The 20,702-nt window shown below is 38.8% G+C and overlaps 1 protein-coding gene and 1 long non-coding RNA gene across 2 annotated transcripts; both read right to left on the bottom strand.

Annotated features, from left to right (window-relative positions):
• Positions 1-2,960: 2,960 nt before the first annotated feature.
• On the bottom strand, positions 2,961-9,464 carry LOC101157887 (complement factor H). The gene is made up of 9 exons (XM_004079004.3): positions 9,330-9,464; positions 8,944-9,135; positions 7,525-7,704; positions 7,255-7,446; positions 6,354-6,404; positions 6,073-6,234; positions 5,808-5,972; positions 3,783-3,808; positions 2,961-3,634 (listed from the first exon to the last, which is right to left on the bottom strand). Exons 1-9 carry the CDS (start codon positions 9,388-9,390, stop codon positions 3,620-3,622), a joined length of 1,044 nt encoding a protein of 347 aa, XP_004079052.1. The 5' UTR covers positions 9,391-9,464; the 3' UTR covers positions 2,961-3,619.
• A 4,439-nt stretch (positions 9,465-13,903) lies between these two features.
• On the bottom strand, positions 13,904-18,810 carry LOC111949135. The gene is made up of 3 exons (XR_002875191.1): positions 18,561-18,810; positions 18,190-18,375; positions 13,904-16,788 (listed from the first exon to the last, which is right to left on the bottom strand). It is a non-coding gene; the product is annotated as an uncharacterized LOC111949135 (long non-coding RNA).
• Between the last annotated feature and the right edge of the window lie 1,892 nt (positions 18,811-20,702).

The raw sequence follows: 20,702 nt of genomic DNA, 5'->3' as shown, positions 1-20,702 counted from the left end.
AAGTGTCCAATGTGCATGTGAATAGAACAAACCCATAAAGAAATGCCAGATAGGCTTAAGTGTCCTGAGCTAGAAATCATTGAATAAATCTATAACATATGAAAACATAAACTTTCCCACATGATAAATGCCAAACTTCAAAGGTACACACGCCCCCACGTGGTGGCCAAAAAAAATACTGGCCACCTCAGTGGCCACCCCTGAAAATAATTCTACAATTTTATTTTTATCAACATTTGTGTACTGTCAACACAGTCCAGCATTCTATTTATTTTTAAAACTCAAAATCTTTCCAAATATGATAGAATATTATTAAATAAAGTCGGAGGGTGGAGGCAGGAGATTGTTTTTAAATTAAGCGCATTTTGCAAGAAGCGGGATTTTCAGAAGATGGAGACAGTCGGTATGGAATCGACAGTAATATCGTCAGTTTAACATTAAAGTTATGGTTCTCTGCTCATTTTTATGTGTTTAAAATAATTACAAGGGTGATGGACAGTTCTAGCTAGCTAGTCTTTGGGTTTCAAACAGGGTTGTCGCGGTCGTAAAAAGTCTTAATGCCATTGAATTACTGAATTTAGAAGCAACACATCAAAACATTGTTTTCTAAAATCCAACATTTTGCTATCTAGGTCTCAAGAATGGTGCTGTGACTTCATTGTTTAGCATTTCTTGTACGAAATTTCTCATACAGTGGTTTTGACATGATTTCAGTTTGGCGGGAGTGCGAGCTTGCGGCAGTGCACACCCAACCGACCCCGCCGTCCCACACACCCAATTTTCCCCTCTTCCCGGGCACACGTTTGCTTCTGACCAATCCTTTTGTCCTAACTTGTCAAAGCATCTTGTACTAAACAAAACTCTGAAAATGTTAATTTATTATTAACAGATGTTTGTTCAATTGATTTCAATATTTTGGTCAATGGTCACATTTAAAGTAATCCAGAAAAAACTTTAATTAAAAGGCTTTTTCAAATACCATACAAAACTGTTTCTCAGGAATTTTACTTAATTAAAATTTAAATCCAAAATAAAACTATCACCATTAAATCTCCACATAATTTCAGTTTAGAATCTGTATTTAGATATATAAATGCAGGTTTATGCTAAACTTAAAGGTAATTTTTTAGTTGCAGAGACACAACTTGAATGACTAACGTTTATTTAGACCAGCGGTGCCCAAAGTAGGGTTATCTTTTGGCCCGCCAAGTCGTGGCTACAGCAGCCACGGAGTGTTTATGTAAAATCCCTTAAGCTCCCATCCATTGTCTATAGCACATGTGTCAAACTCAAGGCCTGCGGGCCAAATGTGGCCCTCCATGTCACTTTATGAGGCCCACGAGATCATAAAGGTTTTTATTTTCTTAAAAAATAAAAATTGGTGTGTATTTTTTTCATATCTAGGGGAAATTGGACTTGAAATATTGGATTGGGAAACTATACATTAGGACTTAAACACTTTCCATATAACCTAACCTGACAGAATCAAATTCAAAAGGATTTATTCTAGAGTAACAAGCAAACATGTTTTCTATGCAACTGTAATTGTCACTTCAAAAAGTTATAAGTAAATAAATAAACAAGTTATTTAGCATTAAGGAGTAGTTACATGTATTTTTCATTACATTTAGTTACATGTATAAGTTATATCTGCCCCTTTGAGGACAGCCACTATGCTGTTGTGGCCCTCAGTGAAAATGAGTTTGACACCCCTGGTCTATAGCGTTCCACAACTCCACAGCTGTAATTTACTTTCGGCTTCCAGGTGGCGCTGTTAGCACTTTTTGTCCCCATGGCTAAGGAAGAAACAACCCACAACTGAGTTAGCGTTCTTTGGTCTAAACTATAGACTTTTTGTTTTGGATCACAATTGTATTTATAGTCTGTTTTTTAGGAACATTGCAGATCAGGAACTTTTCTGAGCATTAGCACAAACTTTTTCCGCACAGGTTGCTTGAACTTTTGTTGTTATGCATAATTGACATGATATCTGTCACAAGTTAAGGCAGATGGCTGGATCCAAATGCAGCAGGTTTAGTACCTCAAGTAAAAGTTCACAAAGCTAAATCAGGAGTCAATAACAGGCAATAAGTTCATCCGAGGAGAGACAAGGTGGTCAAAATACAGGCGAGGGTCAGGGCAGGGGGCAGGCAAACAGGATCAGGAGACAGAAGATCAGGTCCAAATACAAAACTCGGTAAGGAAGGCAGAGTGGCTCAAACAATGCTTCATAATGAGCGTCACTCAGTGCAGCATATTCTGTGGTTGATGAATGAATTAGAGTAAGGTGTGAGGCATCCTGGAAGTGTGGGATGGGGGTTTGCTGGGAGATGTCGTTTGGCTAGAACTCTGGAGGTGGCTCCTGCCAGTAACCAGAGAGGGAGACAGAGCTCTTACTTCTGACAATATCCCTTGGCCACCCTGTGTTGCTCTGGTCATCCAGTGGCAACCACTAAAAAAAATTCTGCCTGCATCCCTGCTCAAAGCGGCTTCAGCTGATGCTTCATAAGATCAGTGCTGGAGCAAGTTGAACCTCTTGTCAAACACTGGTTTACTACTACCCAAACATATTAGCATCTGTCTTGCTGGGCTGCACCTTATAAATGCTTTTTTACAGTAAGGTTGACAGGTTTTGTCTCCCAACAATGTTTGCAGTCATTGTATTCCAACTGTGAGTCGCTCAGAGAAGAGAAGCATAGCAACTAGCATAGCAGCATAGCAACTATGGACAGAAATTATGGAAGTCCTGCGCTTTGCAGTCCTTCTTGGAGATTGCTCATTCAAACTTTATATTCTGTTGACCAATTGTAAACTCATGTATCAACGTCAGACACAGCACATTTTACTGCTGCTTTGGTCCAGTGGAGGCATGGTGCAGGGCGGTTACTGGCAAGAAGAAGAGATCTAAGTAAGTGTTTATGACTTATAGATGTCGGGAAAACAGTGAACGGCAATGTGCATAAAGTTAAAAGTTGTTTTATTGAGCCTGCATTCATCCAATAATATTTCAATAAGTTGGTGTGTCTCTTCTTTGTGATGTTATGGCATTATTGTTAAATTAAACATTGCAACATTGATAACACAACAATCATTGGTTTACACAAGTTCACAATTTGCTACATTCTGACTGCATTTTGGATTACGTGGTCATTTTGATTCAGTTGTTGCGCTCCGGGAACAGATTGTATTCAGACTGAAGAATCTCAGAGTGAATTGAAGCTCAGGCGGATTGGAAACGAACTGAGAAAGATGGGTCAGAGTGCAGTTCCTGGTCCCGGACCAGGGTACGCTTGGACCAGAACAACTTTTGAGGCTCTTTGATTTCCCATTTTTTTGTAAATTAGGAACAGTTACAGAGTAAAAGGAATAGAAAATCAAGAACAACCATTTCAGTTTGCTCTGTATTAAAACCTCAAATCAGGATTTTATTGAAGCAAGTGCAGCTTCTTTGAATTTGTTTGACTTTTAAGATTTGCTGCTGTGGATCAACAATACAAAAATATTGTTCATAAATCAGGACAGAAAGCTACAAACATGTTGGACATTTAAGTTTCACAATGTTTGTGTGTGTTTTCTATCCATCCTGAAACCCTGAAAGCGCTGGCTTCTTCTCTTCCATTCAGTCTAAGCAACCCTGGTAAAAAATAAATAAATAAATAAGTTTCAAGAGATAGAGTAGTTTAAAAATCAAAGCAGATAAAACTTGATTTGAAAGACAAGGCAGAGTTGTGTCCAGGAATGGATGCATTGTGTTTTTCTTAAAAAACAAATAGCATACTCACTGTGCTTATTTGCCATCGGTTACAACCTGTAGAGATCAATACAGTAAAAAAGAAAAGTCTTAATCAGTCATCTTTACAGGAATAAAACAGATCAATTTGGGTTTCTCCAGGATTTATTGGAATCATATATATACAGTGGAGCAAAAAATGTATTAGTCAGCCAGCAATTGAGAAAGTTCTCCCATTTAAAAGATGATCGAGGCCTGTAATTATCCTCATAGGATTACCTCAACTATTAGAGACAAAATGACAAAAAATAAGAAAATAAGTATTTGGGCAATAAAAAAACTTCAACCCAATACTCTGTTATATAACCTTTGTTGGCAATGACAGCAGTCAAACGTTTTTGTTAAATCTTCACAAGGTTTTCCCAAACTTTGGCCCATTCCTCCATGTAGATCTCCTCTAGAGCAGTGATGTTTTGGGGCTGTTGCTGGGCAACACTGACTTTCAACCCCCCTACAAAGATTTTCTATGGGGTTGAGATCTGGAGACAGGCTAGGCCACTCCAGGACCTTAAAATGGTTCTTACGAAGCCACTCCTTTGTTACCCAGGCAGTGTGTTTGGGATTGTTGTCCTGCTTAAAGATCCATCACGTTTCATCCTTAATGGCCTTGCCGATGGAAGGATGTTTTCACTCAAATCGGACGATACATGGCCCCATTAATTCTTTTCTTTAGATAGATCAGTTGTCCTGGTACCTTTGCTGAAAAACAGCCCCAAAGCATGATGTTTCTACCCCCATGCTTTACAGTAGGTATGGCCTTCTTTGGAGGCAACTCACCATTCTTTCTCCACCAAACACGACAATTAGAGTTCTTACCAAAAAATTCTGTTTTGGTTTCTTTTGACCATAGGACACTCTCCCAATCCTCTTGGATCATCCAAATGCTCTAGTAAACTTTAGACGGGCCTTCACATGTACTGGCTGTAGCAGGAGGACACGTCTGGCACTGCAGGATTTGAGTCCCTGGCAGCGTATTGTGTTACTGATGGCAGCCTTTGTTACTTTGGTCCCAGCTCTCTGTAGGTCATTCTCTAGGTCTGGGATTTTTGCTCACCGTTCTTGTGATCATTTTGACCCCCCAGGGAGCCTTGCAGGGAGCCCCAGATGGAAGGAGATTATCATTGGCCTTGTATGTCTTCAATTTCCAAATAATTGCTCCCACAGTTAATTTCTTTACACCAAACAGCACCTTTTCTTCCCAGCCTGGTGCAGGCTGGGAGCAATTGCAGCCAACAATTTGGTTTCTGGTGTCCTTAGACAGCTCTTTGGTTTTGGCCATAGTGGAGTTTGGATCATGACTGTTTGAGGTTGTGGACAGGTCTCTTTTATATAAAAAAAACAGTTCAAAAAGGGGCCATTAATAAAGGTAAAGAGTGGAGGACAGTGGATCCTCTTACAGAAGTAGTTACAGGTATGTGAGAGCCAGAAATCTTGCATGTTTGTAGGTGACCAAACATATTTTTTCCACAATCAATTAAAAATAAGTTCTTTAAAAATCAGACAATGTGATTTTCTGGATTTTTCACCCTAATTTTGTCTCTCGTAGTTGAGGTTTACCTATGATGAAAATTACAGGCCTCTTTCATCTTTTTTAATTGGGAGAACTTGCCCAATTGGTGGCTTACTAAATACTTTTTTGCACAACTGGATATAGTCAAATCAAAGGAGAGCATGAATTTTATCATAGCATTTGTGTCTCATCTTTACTGACCTCGGATTTGAAAAACAATGCAAAGGATTAGAATTTTTCTATCAATATTGTACAAATAAATATATGACTTTGATTTGATAATGATGACGGTGTAGTCAAATCCACTAAACAGCAGGTTTTTGTGGGTTTCATCCGTCATACACAATTCAGAGAAGAAGAAAAAGCAGCTCTCTACATTTGTTAAATTGAATGTTTGGTGCAGTAAAGCTGAACACAAAATCTATATGGTTTTTGGTGAAATTGTATTAGAAATCCATTGTTCTCTGTTTTCAAAAATCACTGTCTGAATCTAAACAACATACTTACATCTTGATACTGTTGCTTTCCCATTTTTGCACCAGACAACCCGATGGTTTGTAAAGAGAAAGATATCCTTGCATTCCAGTTCAACTATCTCTCCATTTGTCATAAATTTGACTCCAGCAGGTATAAGGTCCAAATAGGCATTAGTGTTCACAGAACAGTAATTGGCTGCATAAAAGTAAAAACAACAATAAAAAAACATGAAAAAAATGTGTAAGGATTTTTTGACAAAAGTTTGAAGACTAAACTGTCTGGTCGTAATTTTTACCTTTGCAGGTGGGTATTGCTGACCACTTGTTGCTGTTGTAACACACCACTTTCTCAGGACCATAAAGTTTATAAAATTGTTGACATCTAACTCTCAAAGCCAACGTTTCAGATTTCTCAACTAATCCGTTTTCAACGATGGGGAATTCTCCACAATTTTCAACTACAAAAAGAAAAAAAAAGACATTCATCAAGCAATAATCATGTAAAAAACAATAAGAAATGTTGAATTAGAGTTGTTCAACTTTTACAAGGTAAGAAAAAAAAACTCAATTGTTTTACCTGGCACAAAGGCAGGCTTAGTATTTCCATCTTTAGATTCAGGAGAGTATACTATGAGAAATGCAGCAAAAAATATTTGTCATGGCTTTCTTTTTGCGACACACACATCTGTTTTTGCTGACCATATTTCTTGCTTAAGGCCATGTCACAAAGCCACTACATACATTTTGCGCGTGTTGCAGATGAAAATTGGTCATACGTGAATGGACGGGGAGAAAGTGAGAAATGTTGTGGTCTTTACATAAAAATTTCACAGATGTGTCACAAATGAACCACGTTAAAACCATGGAAGAATTACGAATAAGCCACACAAAGAACACTTAAATCATCATAGAACATAAACAGTGCGTGATTTTTGCACTGTGTATATGCAATTAATTAGATATTCGTGCATCAATTATGTAATTTTAATGTAATATGTGCACTGTATGCCTGATATGAAAGTTATACATCAGTGGTACATGGGTGAAAAGGCCATCAGACATACATGAACATACATGGAACGGTCATGGAAAGCCACAAAGTTGCGTATGCATCTCGCAAAAATCCCAATTGTGTGACGTTTGCATAATAAATGAGTATAAGCTACATAAAATACACAGCGCAATTCTCAATTTATAACAGTTTAAAACCGAATTCACGCAAAGACCCGTTAGCCGAAACACTCAATGGATATATGCGCACATCGACAAATGATAAACGCAAGAAACACTTGTGCATTACATTTATCACACATGTATCAAAAAAACGTAAAAATTTCATACGTGGAAAATACACAAAATGCCCGTAGTGACTGTGTAAAACAGCCTTAAGTGTCTGTAACCGTAATTCTAACACTTAGGCCTTGATAGATTGCAATCTACAATACAACTTCAATGCAAATCTCTGGATATTTCCTTACTGCATGTTGGGTTTTCCGTCCAGTTTCCAGCGATGCAAAAGATGGACTTATTTTTGGCTCCTTCTTCTGTTACATAGTCATCTTTACACTGATATGTCACCTCACTGTCCCCAGGAAACACCTCCTGGTGTTCCTTGTTAATAATGACTGCGTAGGCAATTTGAGGTGGCTCTGTGCATGCGTCTTTGCTCTCTGGTGATGACATTCCCAAATAACAACAGAACAAGATGTCTTCCAGACTTATGAAACGGTGTAATCAACAAGACTTACTCTCACATACAGGCACATTTGTCCAGTTTCCATTGACACAAAGAGCTGTGGCGTGAAAGTTTTTGGTGCTATACCCTTCGTTGCAGGTTACCCATTTTTTACTACCATTCTTATACCAAGACTTTGAATCCTCTTTGAATTTTACATTGGTTATGATGGGCGGGGTACAGGCTGAATTCTCTGAAGAGAAAGAAATAAAAATAGACAGATTCTTTCCAGATTTAGAAAGATCTCAGACTTCAGATTTCATGTCAGTTGGGAAAAACATTCAAAAGTTGAGAAAAAAAGTTTCAAACCTTTTGATGTAAAAGGTTTAGTTAATAATCACCATAACTCGTGCAGCACAGAGGTCCCAGCAGCAAACAATAACATTTGAACATGTGATTACTTTAAGAAAGAAGCAAATGAGCAACAATTTGTTTTAGTTTCATTTGGTAATCATAACCCTCTGTGTTCTTCTTTTTTTTTTGTCTGACAGGAAAAAGATTTTTCATGATCCCTAAAAAATATTATACCTGTAAAATTGTATTTTTTTAAAAATCCATCCATCCATCCATCCATCCATCCATCCATCCATCCATCCATCCATCCATCCATCCATCCATCCATCCATCCATCCATCCATCCATCCATCCATCCATCCATTTAATTTTACATGCTTACTTTTTACTTTATTTTGCATTGTATTCTGTCCCTGATTGGCTGTAGACCTTTGTCGATCAATCTTCTTCATGTCTTCGCGTCAGTATAAAATGCCTTTAGCGTGCCAAATTTTCTTAAATCTTTGATCGTGAGCAGATCTTTGATTTCCCTCTGTTCTTCGCTGGTTATAATCTTATTTCTCAGACAGCACTCAATTCACTTGTCCCCCCGAAGAACCTGTCACCACAGGCAATCCCCAGGGCTCTGTCCCGAGTCCCCTGCTTTTTCTCATCTACCTTTTTACCCTCGGTCACAACCTTCGGCCCACGTTGATGACATCACCCGGTTCGTGTACTTTTATCTACTTCCATCCCCAGCATTCCTCCCTGCCTCAGCCCCCACTCCACTGTTGCCTTGTTAACAGCCTTGAAACCTCCCATCTCCACTATTGAAATTTCCTTTTGTTTCGACTCACAAAAAACTCTACATAACCTTCAACTGATTCAAAACATCAGCTCTAAGGCAACCTCTACTCACCACATTACTCCTGTCCTGGCTTCCCATTACCCTCTCATCACCCTCTTTTTTGTACTACTTACTATATTCAGAAGAAACATTCAAATAAGGTACACAAACAATTGCTTTCAAATTGGATTTTTTGCTAGTCGTTTCTTGCTCTCTTGTTGTTTCCTTAAAAACAAGCACCAAAGAATTTCCATGGAAAATTCTCTAAGCTTTCTTTCTAAAACACGTTTTTTGAATGTGTAAAATACTCACCAATGCACAGTGGCTGAGGAGACCATTGACCATTTCTACACACGCTTTCTGCCCACCAGCCCTCCACTGCAGGTTTGTATCCATTCTCACAGGCATACGTGATCTTTTCATGTTGCTGGTAAGAGTTCTTCATGGGGACCAAATAACCATTTAGCAGTGTGGGAACACTGCATAACTCTGGTGTTCCCTGCGCTGGAAAAAAGACCAAAAAAACAAAAATAAATAACAAGAAAAAAGAACGTCAAAGAAATCACAGCGAGCAAAAACAAACGTTAGATGTGTTTGGTTTCAAACTCTGACATTGAAGAAAGGTTGGTCTGCAGGACATAGGGCAGCATGAAGTGGCTGAGATTCTTACCAGACAAAAAAAACCTTTAAATTCTTACCATTGAGTATTCCTGGAAGCCAAACCAGTAGAGCAAAACTGGAATAACTCAACCTCATCATGTCAGGACTTCAATCACTACTGAAGAACAGCTAAGAACCTTTTACTGATCGAGACCAGTTAATGATTGCTGGATATTTTTCCTGAGGGACAAGAAGTGAAGAAAGAGTAAATACACAATGAACAAACAGAATAGCAACAGATATTGCTCAAGTCAATCTTTTACCTAATATATACCAAAAAGGAGCCACTAGTTGTTGCTCCTGCAACCATTTCCTTGGTTGGGTTTGTACTTATTTGAGGAAAAATAACTATTATTATTTCCATTATGACATATAAAAGTAATATGACATTATTTTCTGCTTAACTTTTATGATTTGTGTTAAACTAACAAATCTGTTAGTCATTTGTCTCAAACAGCAGACTGGACAAAGTCCACAGAGTTATTTGCATTTCAGATTTCAAAGTTATTTCCCGGATTGCAGAGATATGAGATCAACATTATGAAATAACAGCAATTAGTTCCTTTTTTTGCTGTAAAGACTTTCGGCAAATACTTTATGATTAGGTCAAAAACAGACACACCTGAACTCAGTTTAGACGTTTTAACCGAATGAATTTTCCTTTTTTTATTTTTAGCTTTGACTTTTTTTTTTAAGTTGAAAGCTTTTTCAGTTTTGGATTGTTTATTAACTTTGCGCTAATGCAGAATGAAAGAGCGTTTGATCCATGGACATTTGCCCTATTTCTGTTTTACCCACTACAGAGGATTGATGCTTCTGTTATTTTGGATTATAATTATGCAGAAAGAAATGGTCATGAACAGATGAAATTTAAATTGTATAAAAAAAACATATTTGCAACTTTTGATATGAGTTATATGAATGTAACAACAATATTCTAAGTGTTTTTAATGAATTTAGTTTTATTGCCTTTAGATTTAGTTATCTATGTGCCACAGGATGAGACTTTTTGTTCTAAAGCACATTTTCCTGTACAATACAATTTTCCCTTTGTAGTTTACAATGAATGCCAAAACTAAACGTGACATAACGGTGGTAAAGTATAAATTCAGCACTCAAATAAATAAAATTATTAGGAAAGTTCTTTAAAAAAAATCATTTTAGTTTATATATTTCGATAAACTGCCATCTTCATTTTTTTTTTAATCTTTAGTCATTTTATTAATTTTTGGACCAAACTACTTTTCTTTTATTAACAGATTTCTTTTTAACCGTCATATTAATTTACTTGACATGGTGTTTTTTAAATGTTTTTGCACTATTTTCTAATCCACTATTTTTTAATTTGGCAGCTACTACAATTATAGTTTTCATGAATGAGAGCTCTTTTTTTTTAACAAATTCAGCCAACGTTGCATGACTGTAATTTAAAGGGTTTAGCAAGTGTTAGCTTTTTTACCTTATCTAATCTTTTAAACATATGGTAGATCCATCTCAGTAATTGTTATTCATTTACTTTTATATGGAATGAAGAAAATCATTTGTTTGAATTATGTTATTATCTATGCAAGCAATCATTCCAGCTTCTTTATTTAAGCTTTTGTTCTCCAACAATCCTATTTTCTGTGATCTTAGTGTTTATTTATGCTGTCCTATCTTGTGTCTCATACTTTTTGGATGTTTGCCTAAGTCTGAATCATGCAATGTTTTCTTTTTTTTTTTTTAACACATTTTTCTGTTCAAAACTGTTTTTTTTTTCATTTGCGAGAAAGTTCAATTAACTTTAAAATTACTTTTACTTTTCTTAACTGTCAAAAATGTCAGAATAAACTAAATTGGTGACCAAAACCAAATCTTAACCATGGAAATTATTTTTAAAAATGTCTGGTATTCAATCCTTTAGATGCAATAACTGATAAACATTTTAGCTTACGAATAAATCAGTTTGATTTAACCTCTTCAGACCTGGCGTCCACATATGAGGACATCACATTGTGTGTTTTTTTTATTTTAACTGTAGTTAATTCTTACTATCTGGGGCCCTGTGACTACAAAAAAAAACAATATCTAACAAGAACTCGGGTCTCAACAGGTTAATACTCAAAGGTGATGGAGATTAGACCACTTAAAAAAAAAAGGTTTAATTTAGTTTTGAGGTAATTTTGTCATAGTATACAAAAATTGGAGGTAAATGTTAAATGTAACAAATAACTAGTTTATAGTAATTTGGACATGTGTTTGTCAAGAAGTAAGTTCAGTTTATAAATATTCTCTTAACTGCACTCAATCACAATTCTACAAGGTTAAATTGACAGATTTTCAAAATCTTTTCTCTTTTCTGGTTAGGATTTCATTGAAATAATATACTTGATTGTCTTCTACTTTGTCCATGATTCAGTTGTTCCATGTCAGATCTGTCTTGACATTTTTGTCTTTGTCATTAAAATTTGCCTCTTCTGTTGACCTGCTTTGAAGCATTCACTATTACACTCCTCTTCTATTTTCCTGATTTGAAGCAACCTTGGACTCATGCACCCATATGATGGTTTGACCCATACGGGTGCTGCATGGTTTTGGGCTGTCCGGGCCCGTGGAGAGTTGTATAGAGAAGCGGCTGCATCTTAAGGGTAGCACAGGTGAGTCTTGCAGTTCCTTTGAGGCTCATCTGACCACCTCAAGGGACGTCATGAAAATGGAACTTACCATAGTGGCGCGTGTGGGGTAAGTGTATCATGAAGTATCCGTAAGGGTAAGTAGCACACAATTACGATGTATGCGTGATGCTTTCATATGGCACACTTATGCTACATTCTGGTCATTATTAATGTGCAAGTACTGGCCCCTTAATGACCCCACAACATGAGTGTGTGCTACGTCCTGATCATGTCTAACAGTCATGCTGCCACAAAGAGCCTGTAAAGAGCACACACAAATAAAGTGAACAGCACTAACAGGACACTTGTGCATTGTGTGGAATTAGGGGGATAAAAAAATTTAAAATCTGTACAACAGAACTGTGTCTCGCCTATTTCGCCCTTACTTATTACACTGGCATGACCCGTACAGGTTAGTAACATGTTTAAACATGATTAAAAATGAATATTTTAAAATGCTGTTTTAAAATAATGAACAGGTTTTTAAAGCAAAAATGAAATATATTGAATAATATAATGGCTAATTTAAAATCTGTGTGCAGGTTTTTCACAATATCATGATCTTTTTATATATTTATGAGAGATTTAATGGTTGATTGTGTATTGGAACAAGGTCATATTTATTTAATTATGACCAGCTTAGGACTCCATAGACCCGTACAGGTTTGTACAATCTTTTGATGAGGTCAGCCCATATTCACCCATGAGGGGGTTAAGATGCTCCTTTTCTGTTTACTTGTTGTGAGAGGGTTGTAAGGGTGTCTCTAACAATATTGTCTCATATGTGGCTTACCGGTATGTGATTTGTTGTTTTTTTTTTTTTGTTTCACAAAATTTATGGGCAAAATAATCTACAGATGCAGGTGAAAAAGTAGATTAGTTTTAGTCAGAACTCAAAGAGGAAAATAATATATAACTTAACAGGCAGAAAATATACAGTCGAAAAATCTAGAACTCTTAAAGATCTTATGTACATCCAAGTCTGCCAGATGAATTGTGAAGTCTAATGGCTGATGGCAGGAATGACTTACTGTATAGTTTTTTTAGCACAGCGGGGGTGTATAAATCTGCCGCTAAAGCTGCTTCTCAATTTGTCTACCTATTTGAAGAGAGGATGGGAAGGATTGTCCATGATGGTCCCCAGTTTAGCCAGCAGTCTGTCCCCCTCCACCTCCTCCAGATTGACAAGCTTGGAGCAAATAACAGACCCTGCTTTTTTAAGAGTTTAGTCTGCTGGCGTCCTTTGCTTTGATGCCAGCACACTACAGCAAAGGAGATGGTGCTCGCCATGACAGACTGGTAGAACATGTAGAGCATCCTGCTGCAGACATTGAAGGACCTGAGTCTCCTCAAGAAGTAAAGTCTGCTCATGCCCTTCTTGTAGACCGCCTCAGTGTTTGTGGACCAGTCCAGTTTGTCGTCCAGATAGACACCCAGGAACTTGTAGGATGAGACAATTTCTATTAAAGTTCTGATTATTTCTCACAGAATTTAAAGAAACGAAAATGAAGGTACAACAAGAGAATAAAACACGTCATGCAGTCATTTCCTGTGACTGAAACATTCCTTTTTTGTCCCGTCCATGAATCAGAATCTGTCTGGTTGGGGGGGCTGGTGAGCGTGGAGGACCCAAAATGCATAGACAGAGGCACACGGTTCCAAGGCAAGGGATTTAATTAACAAAAGGCGCTGCAGAGCAGGGTAAAAAAAACTAAAACTAAATTTAATGTGGCATAGCATGAAAACATGGCATGAAGGGAGTCAGGGACGTTAAAGACATTACATGAGAGACATTAAGGACATTAATGGACCAGCACAAGAGGAAGGCAGAGACTTAAAGACTTAAATACAAACAGGAATGACAAGACATAGGTGAACATGATCAGGGCAGATTGGGACAGAGGAAGTAAAACTCAAGAACATGACAAAACAGTAAACCTTTCACAATAAAACAGGAAACAGAACTCAACCATGACAGAACAAGACAGGAAGCAAAAACCAATACAAAGAAACCCAAACCATGACAGAACCACGGCTCTGTTAATGAAATCGCAGTCTCTCTGATGGCAAAACAAACATACAAACAAACAAAATAAAAAAATTGGGAAATTTATGTCAATTACTTATTAATACAGCCAGTTTAAAAGTAGAACAATGCTTTTGTATAAAAATACAATTTTAGAGCACTTACACTGCCAGTATATCTTGTGGGACAACCTATAAAATAAATTCAACAAATGCAACAAAGTTGTGAATATTTCTGCACACAGTTTTAGAATTTAAAATTAAGTCCAACTAACTTAGATTTAAGCTGTTTGGCTGAAAGTCTTTGGATCATTTTTATGTAAACTTGAATAACAAAACAGTCAACCTATGTTTGTAGACTATAATGTGCACAATGAAAGAGCATACTTTAGGACTGCACTGAGCTCAGCTCCATGTGTATTATTGTTTGTGCCGCTCTGCCGACTTTACCGAACATTATTTCTGGAACTGATGTTCTGTCTCCTGGCTCTGACTCTGCCTGCCGCCTGCCCTGACCCTTGCCTGGATTTTGACCATCCTGTCTCTTCTGTGATGAACTTATAGCCTGTTATTGACTCTTACCTGTTTGACCATGATTTAGCTTTGTGGACTTTTAGCTGAGCTAATAAACCTGCTGCATTTGGATCCAGCTGTCTGCCTGTTCTTGTGACAACAAGCAGGGGGGGGGGCTTTTTCTTTTACTACTGTTTACTAGTGCACATCCACCACCTACAGTTGGATGAGAGGGTGAATCTAGACTGGAAAATTTATTTTTTCTGGATCGAGTCCACTTAATTTGTGCGTTTGGTCAGTATTCAGTCTGGCATCAAGCAGTTTATTCTGCTACAGACCAAAGCTTGTTAATAAAACTATGTGACTAAACATCTCGTCAGTCATTAGCCAGGAATTCGGGGGGGGGGGGGGGTCAAAACAACAAGAGAAAGACAGACGTGCTTCGCTTTACAACTCTTATCGGGACTTTTAACTTGTCAAAACTCTTATTTTGATCATCAGTTCTGAACGTTGGGAACAACACTGTTTACTTGTTACTTTGGTACGGCCAAGGTATGCTGGCTGTTACTGTGCTTTAACTCAGAGGATGCTAGCAACTGCTGTGATGATGTGAAGTTACTATGACGGTAGTCTGCTAAGTGTTTATGACATATAGATGTCGGGAAAACTGTGAACAGCAATGTGCATCAAGTTAAAAGTTGTTTTATTGAGCCTGCATTCATCTAATCAAATTTCAGTAAGTTGCTGTGTCTCATTGTTGTGATGTTACGGCATTGTTTGAGAGAATTCTGCTGTGAAACTACAAGGTAGCTAATTGGATTATGTCACAGCAGCGCGTGGCGTGTAACGAGACACAGAAAGGCATGTAAGAAGCATTTTCAGCAGTGTTACTTGTAACAAGTAAGGAGTTTTTTAGCTCTTTGATACCAAAATTATTGTTACTTTACACAAGTTCATCATTTGCTAGATTCTGACTGTCTTTTGGACCACGTGACCACCGGCTACGCTGGCCATTTTGGTTCAGTTGTTGCGCTCCGGGAACAGATTGTATTCAGACTGAAGATTTTCAGAGCGAACTGAAGCTCAGTCGGATTGGAAACGAACCGAGAAAGATGGGTTCGAGTCAGGATTTTATTGAAGCAAGTGCAGCTTCTTTGATTTGCTGCTGTGGATCTACAAAACAAAACTATTGTTCACAAACCTCATTTGCATGAGTGAAAGAGAATGTTTGGTCATTTTCGTCTCTAACACCCCTCTGTGTTCCAGGCATTTGTTAACGACATCTTCCAGGACATGCTGCAATGCTTTGTTGTCGTTTACATCAACGACATCCTGGTCTACTCTGACACGTTGAAGGAGCATGTTGCACATGTTCGGCAGGTATTACAGCGGCTGATCCAGCATAACCTGTACGCCAAGGGAGAGAAGCGGGAGTTCCATGAAACATCAGTGTCTTTTCTGGGTTATGTGATCAGCGCAGTGGGGCGTGGTGATGGATCAGGGCAAGGGGTTTACGTGGTGCTGCAGTGGTCCCAGCCAAACACAGTAAAGGAGCTGCAGCGTTTCCTCTGGTTAGCCAATGTCTTCCAACGTTTCATCCATGGCTTCAGCATGGTGGCAGACCCTCTCACCTCTCCACTGAAGGGCGCTCCCAAAGGTCTGATATGGACCAGGCAGCCACGGAGGCATTACAGACACCTGAGCAGTGCTTTACCCAGGTGCCAATCCTCCATCGCCTGGACCCAGCCAGTCAGTTCATCATGTAGGTGTGTGACAACATAAGATGTTCAGGCACACACTAATAAAAAATGGGGACTCAACCAAGTGGAGACGTGGCTCCAATTTTAAAAGAGATTTATTATAGTGGTTAAAAGACTGAATAAATTAAAATACATCTCATGAAAACACTAGGGGCCTCAAGCCCACCTGCTGACAGGGAAGGTCCCGATCTGGTTCCCGGTCAATGGGTCTGGCCTTTCACCCGAGACCTCTGGCTTCACCTCCTGTTGCCTCCTGACTATCACTTCTCTCCCACCCATCCACCGCCCACGTCTCTTTGCTGAAGCCCGCCAGTAGACCTCCAGATGGGGCGGGCGGGGGGGGTCGGAACCCTCTGACGTCGGTGTGCCTCCCTTGATGGTGGATGGAAAGGCGGCCTATCTCATTGGGGAGATCCTAGACTCCCGTCGCCAAGAAGGTCGGCGTCAATACCTGGTGGATTCAGACGGGTACGGTCCAGAGCTCCAGGGTCGCCACTGATGACATCCTTGAGCCCTCCCTGATCAGCAACTTCCACTGATGCCACCTGGACAGACCAGCGCCCCGACCTCTGGGTCAACCTTGACGTCGGAGGGCCCCTTGCTTTCAGTAGCCACTCGCAGGAGGGGAGCTCTGTCAGAAGTTTGAACTCTGTCTCCCCCTCTGCTCACCAGCAGGATCCAACTCCAGAGTTCAAACCACACTACCTGAATGCTGCACACCTGACTCTCATTTCACTCAATCAACTACAGCATACTTAAGCTCTAAAGTACTGTACTGTAGACGACTATTGTTGTGAATTTGGGCATTATAAATAAAAATGAACTGACTTGTTTGTGCCAATCTGCGTTCCTTACCAAGGATTATGTTTGGACCTGATCTATTGACTCTGTTTGCCTGCCCCAACCCTGCCTATATTTATTAACATCCTGTCTCTCCTCTGATGAACTCATGCCTATTTTTGACTCCTTCCTGCCTGACCCTGATTTAGCTTTGTAGACTCGTATTTTTAAGTATTTTTACTCCCATACTCATACCAAAACTTTGAGTCCTCTTTGTATTTTGCATTAGTTAGGCTGGGCGGGGTACAGGCTCTGTCCTGGGTCCTCTGTTTTTTCTCATCTACCTTTTTACCCTCTGTCACATCTTCCACCAAAACAACATTCAGCCCACGTTGATAACATCACCTATTTCACCTACTTTCACCTGCTTCCATCCGCAGCATTTGTCCTTCCCTAAGCTCCCACTCCAATGTTGCCTTGTGCACAGCCTTGAAACCTCCCATCTCGACTATTGAAATTTCCTTTTAGTTTCGACTCTCCATTTAAAAAAAAACTCTATAAACTTCCACTAATTCAAAACATCAGCTCCCCGAGTCACCTGTCAGATCCCCTCTAACCACCAAATCACTCCTGTCCTGCCGCTCAATGGTTTCCCATTACTCACCAGATCTACTTCAAGAGCGTAACTCTTATATTTTCTTGTCTTCTGTTTTTTTAATGTTTATAAACATAAAAATACCAACCTAGCAAAGGCCAAGTGGGCCCCAGGTGGTTAGAAAGTGGGCAGAAAGTGTGAGCCCCAGATGGGTTTTTCCGCAGTTTCCACAGTGCCCCCACCAGTGTTTGCCCACATTAGCTGAAGTGGACACTCAGTGGGCTGGCTCACTACGTCAGCCAGCCGCCCAGTGGACAACTGAGCTGTCCACCAGGTGGTCTCTTAAGCCAATGTGGGCAAACACAGGTGGGCCACCATGGAAACTCATTTTTTTGTACAACCTATCATATTTGGAAAAAAATTCTTCTTTCTAATTTAAAAGCAACCAATTTTTTGCTAGTCATTTCTTGCTCTATTGCTGTTTCCTTAAGATGCAGCACCCTAGAATTTCCACGGAAAATTCTCTAAGCTTTCATTCAAAACACCTTTTTTGAATGTGTAAAATACTCACCAATGCACAGTGGCTGAGGAGACCATTGACCATTTCTACACACGCTTTCTGCCCGCTCCACTGCAGGTTTGTATTCATTCTCACAGGCGTACTCGATCTTTTCATGTTGCTGGTAAGAGTCCTTCATGGGGACAAAAAAACCATTTAGCAGTGTGGGAGCACTGCATAACTCTGGTGTTCCCTGTGCTGACAAAAAAAGAAAAAAAAATTGAAAAAAAGAATGTCAAAGAAATCACAGCGAACATAAACAAAGATTAGATGTTTTTTGTTTCAAACTCTGACATTGAAGAATAGTTGGCCTGCAGGACATATTAGGGCAGCATGAAGTGGCTGAGATTCTTAATAGACAAAAAATAACCTTGAATTCTTACCATTGAGTATTCCTGGAAGCCAAACCAGTAGAGCAAAACTGGAATAACTCAACCTAATCATGTCAGGACTTCAATCACTACTGAAGAACAGCGAAGAACCTTTTACTGATCAATACCAGTTAATAACTGCTGGATATTTTTGCTGAGGGACAAGAAGTGATGAAAGAGTAAGTACACAATGAACAAACAGAATAGCAAAAGATATTGCTCAAGGCCATCTTTTAATTAATATAAACCAAAAAGAGGGCAACAGTTGTTGCTCCTGCAACCAGTTCCTTAGTTGGGTTTGTCCTTATTTAAGGAAAAATAGCTGTTATTTCCATAAGACATATAAAAGTAATATGGCATTGTTTTCTGCTTAACTTTTATGCTTTTTGCTAAATTAACCGATCTATTAGCAGTGATGGGCCATCAGGGCCTTCAAGGCCTTCTCTGAAGTCCTAAAAAATATTTGAATCATGTGTTAATTATATTTTGTCAATGCATACACATTTATTCATTCCAAATGTGTTTCCCTTTTGGCTTTTCCCATCAGGGGTCGCCACAGCGAACGAGTCGCACGGTAAACTTGGCAATATTTTATGCCGGATGCCCATCCTGACGCAACCCCCTCAAAGCAACCGGGCTTGGAACCGGCACAGAAGTAGAGAAGGGAACAGGGAGCAGCCCGGAGTCAAACCCTGGTTTCACGGACGGAAGGCACCGCAAACCAGCACGAGCTAAACCGGGAGCCTGAATAAATGAAACGAGCTAAACCGGCTCCCGGTTTAGCTCGTTTCATTTATTCATTCCAAATGGTTTGTCCAATTCCTTTTATTGTGTTTATGATGGTTATGCTGCTTCCAGACAAACGTATTTTCATGTTGGACCATTTAACCAATTTACCATTACAGCTGTTCTTTGTTGCTAGGCAGAGTAAGAGCTAAAGAGCTAATGTGAGTCATTCATTTACAATTACCAAGTATGAATGAAGAATGAATGATTAATGGACACAATGGAAGCGCTTTGATCATCTGGAAAAGCGCAGATAAATTCAATCCATTTTTTTAAATTATTATTATTTCCTTCAACCAATCAGATTTTGAGTTGGTGTCAGCAGGGCCATCTAGAAGGCTTAGGCAATGTCACACTATTTAGACCTTCTGATCCTGACAGTTTCAGGAAGACACATGCAGCCTTGTCCAGTTTGGCACAGAGCCACTGAGCAGTTTTTAATCCGTCTCAGTTAAAAACAGAGCTGACTGTAATGCATAAAATGCATGAATTTTATAAACTCGTATTACAGGGGGGTCAAACTCAGTCTCACAGGGGGCCTGAATTAAATACACACTTTATGTTTCGGGCCGAACAAGATAAACATTTAGTGAACACACTAAAGCTAAACTTTTAAACCTTTAAAAGTTAACTTTTTGAACATAATTTTGGATAAAAACAGGAAAATGTATCCAGAATAGATCAAGTTAAATCTTAAATAACGTAAAATATTTTGCTATCCACAAAAATATATTCTGTCAAAATCATACAAATAGGAACATGAAGCAGAACAAAACAAACAAAGCCTGGAAATATTAATAATTAGAAATAACGAATCAACAAATTCCATTTCTTTGCTCTTTTGTCCATTTCTTTAGAGCTGGACTCCTGGCATCATTTTTAGCAATAAGTTCATTTCTGCGTGGTGTGTGACGCCTTGTGTGTGTTTTTGTGAAACGTATCAGATGGATTCGATTTTTTTTTCATGCTACTGTGAACATCATTTTTAAGTCTTATAAAATAGTAAAAACGAAATCAAAGAAATCATCGGTTGGATTAATCCAAAAATATTTGGCCTTTTCCTAATTTTGTGCAAAACCAAGAGTAAAAACCTCCAAAAACCCCAATCCATTCATAAAAAATGATCTATTGTTTATTTATGATCTCTAAAAGTGCAGCTGTTTTACTGCATTACCTTCTGTCTTTAATGTCAAATACTGACACCAACTAAACGACAGAAAAAACATGTAAAAAAAATATCTACAATAGTTAATAAATAATGACATTATTAACATGAGCTGAGTGATCCAACAGCAGCAATGATCCAGGGGTTGCGTTATCACGGCTCTGCTCCTCGCAGCCTGCGGCCACTACCCCTCACCTTTTCCT

This window comes from Oryzias latipes, chromosome 17, assembly GCF_002234675.1.
Source record: "Oryzias latipes chromosome 17, ASM223467v1".
Lineage (NCBI taxonomy): Eukaryota > Metazoa > Chordata > Actinopteri > Beloniformes > Adrianichthyidae > Oryzias > Oryzias latipes.
This window is presented reverse-complemented; position numbering and strand designations above follow the sequence as displayed.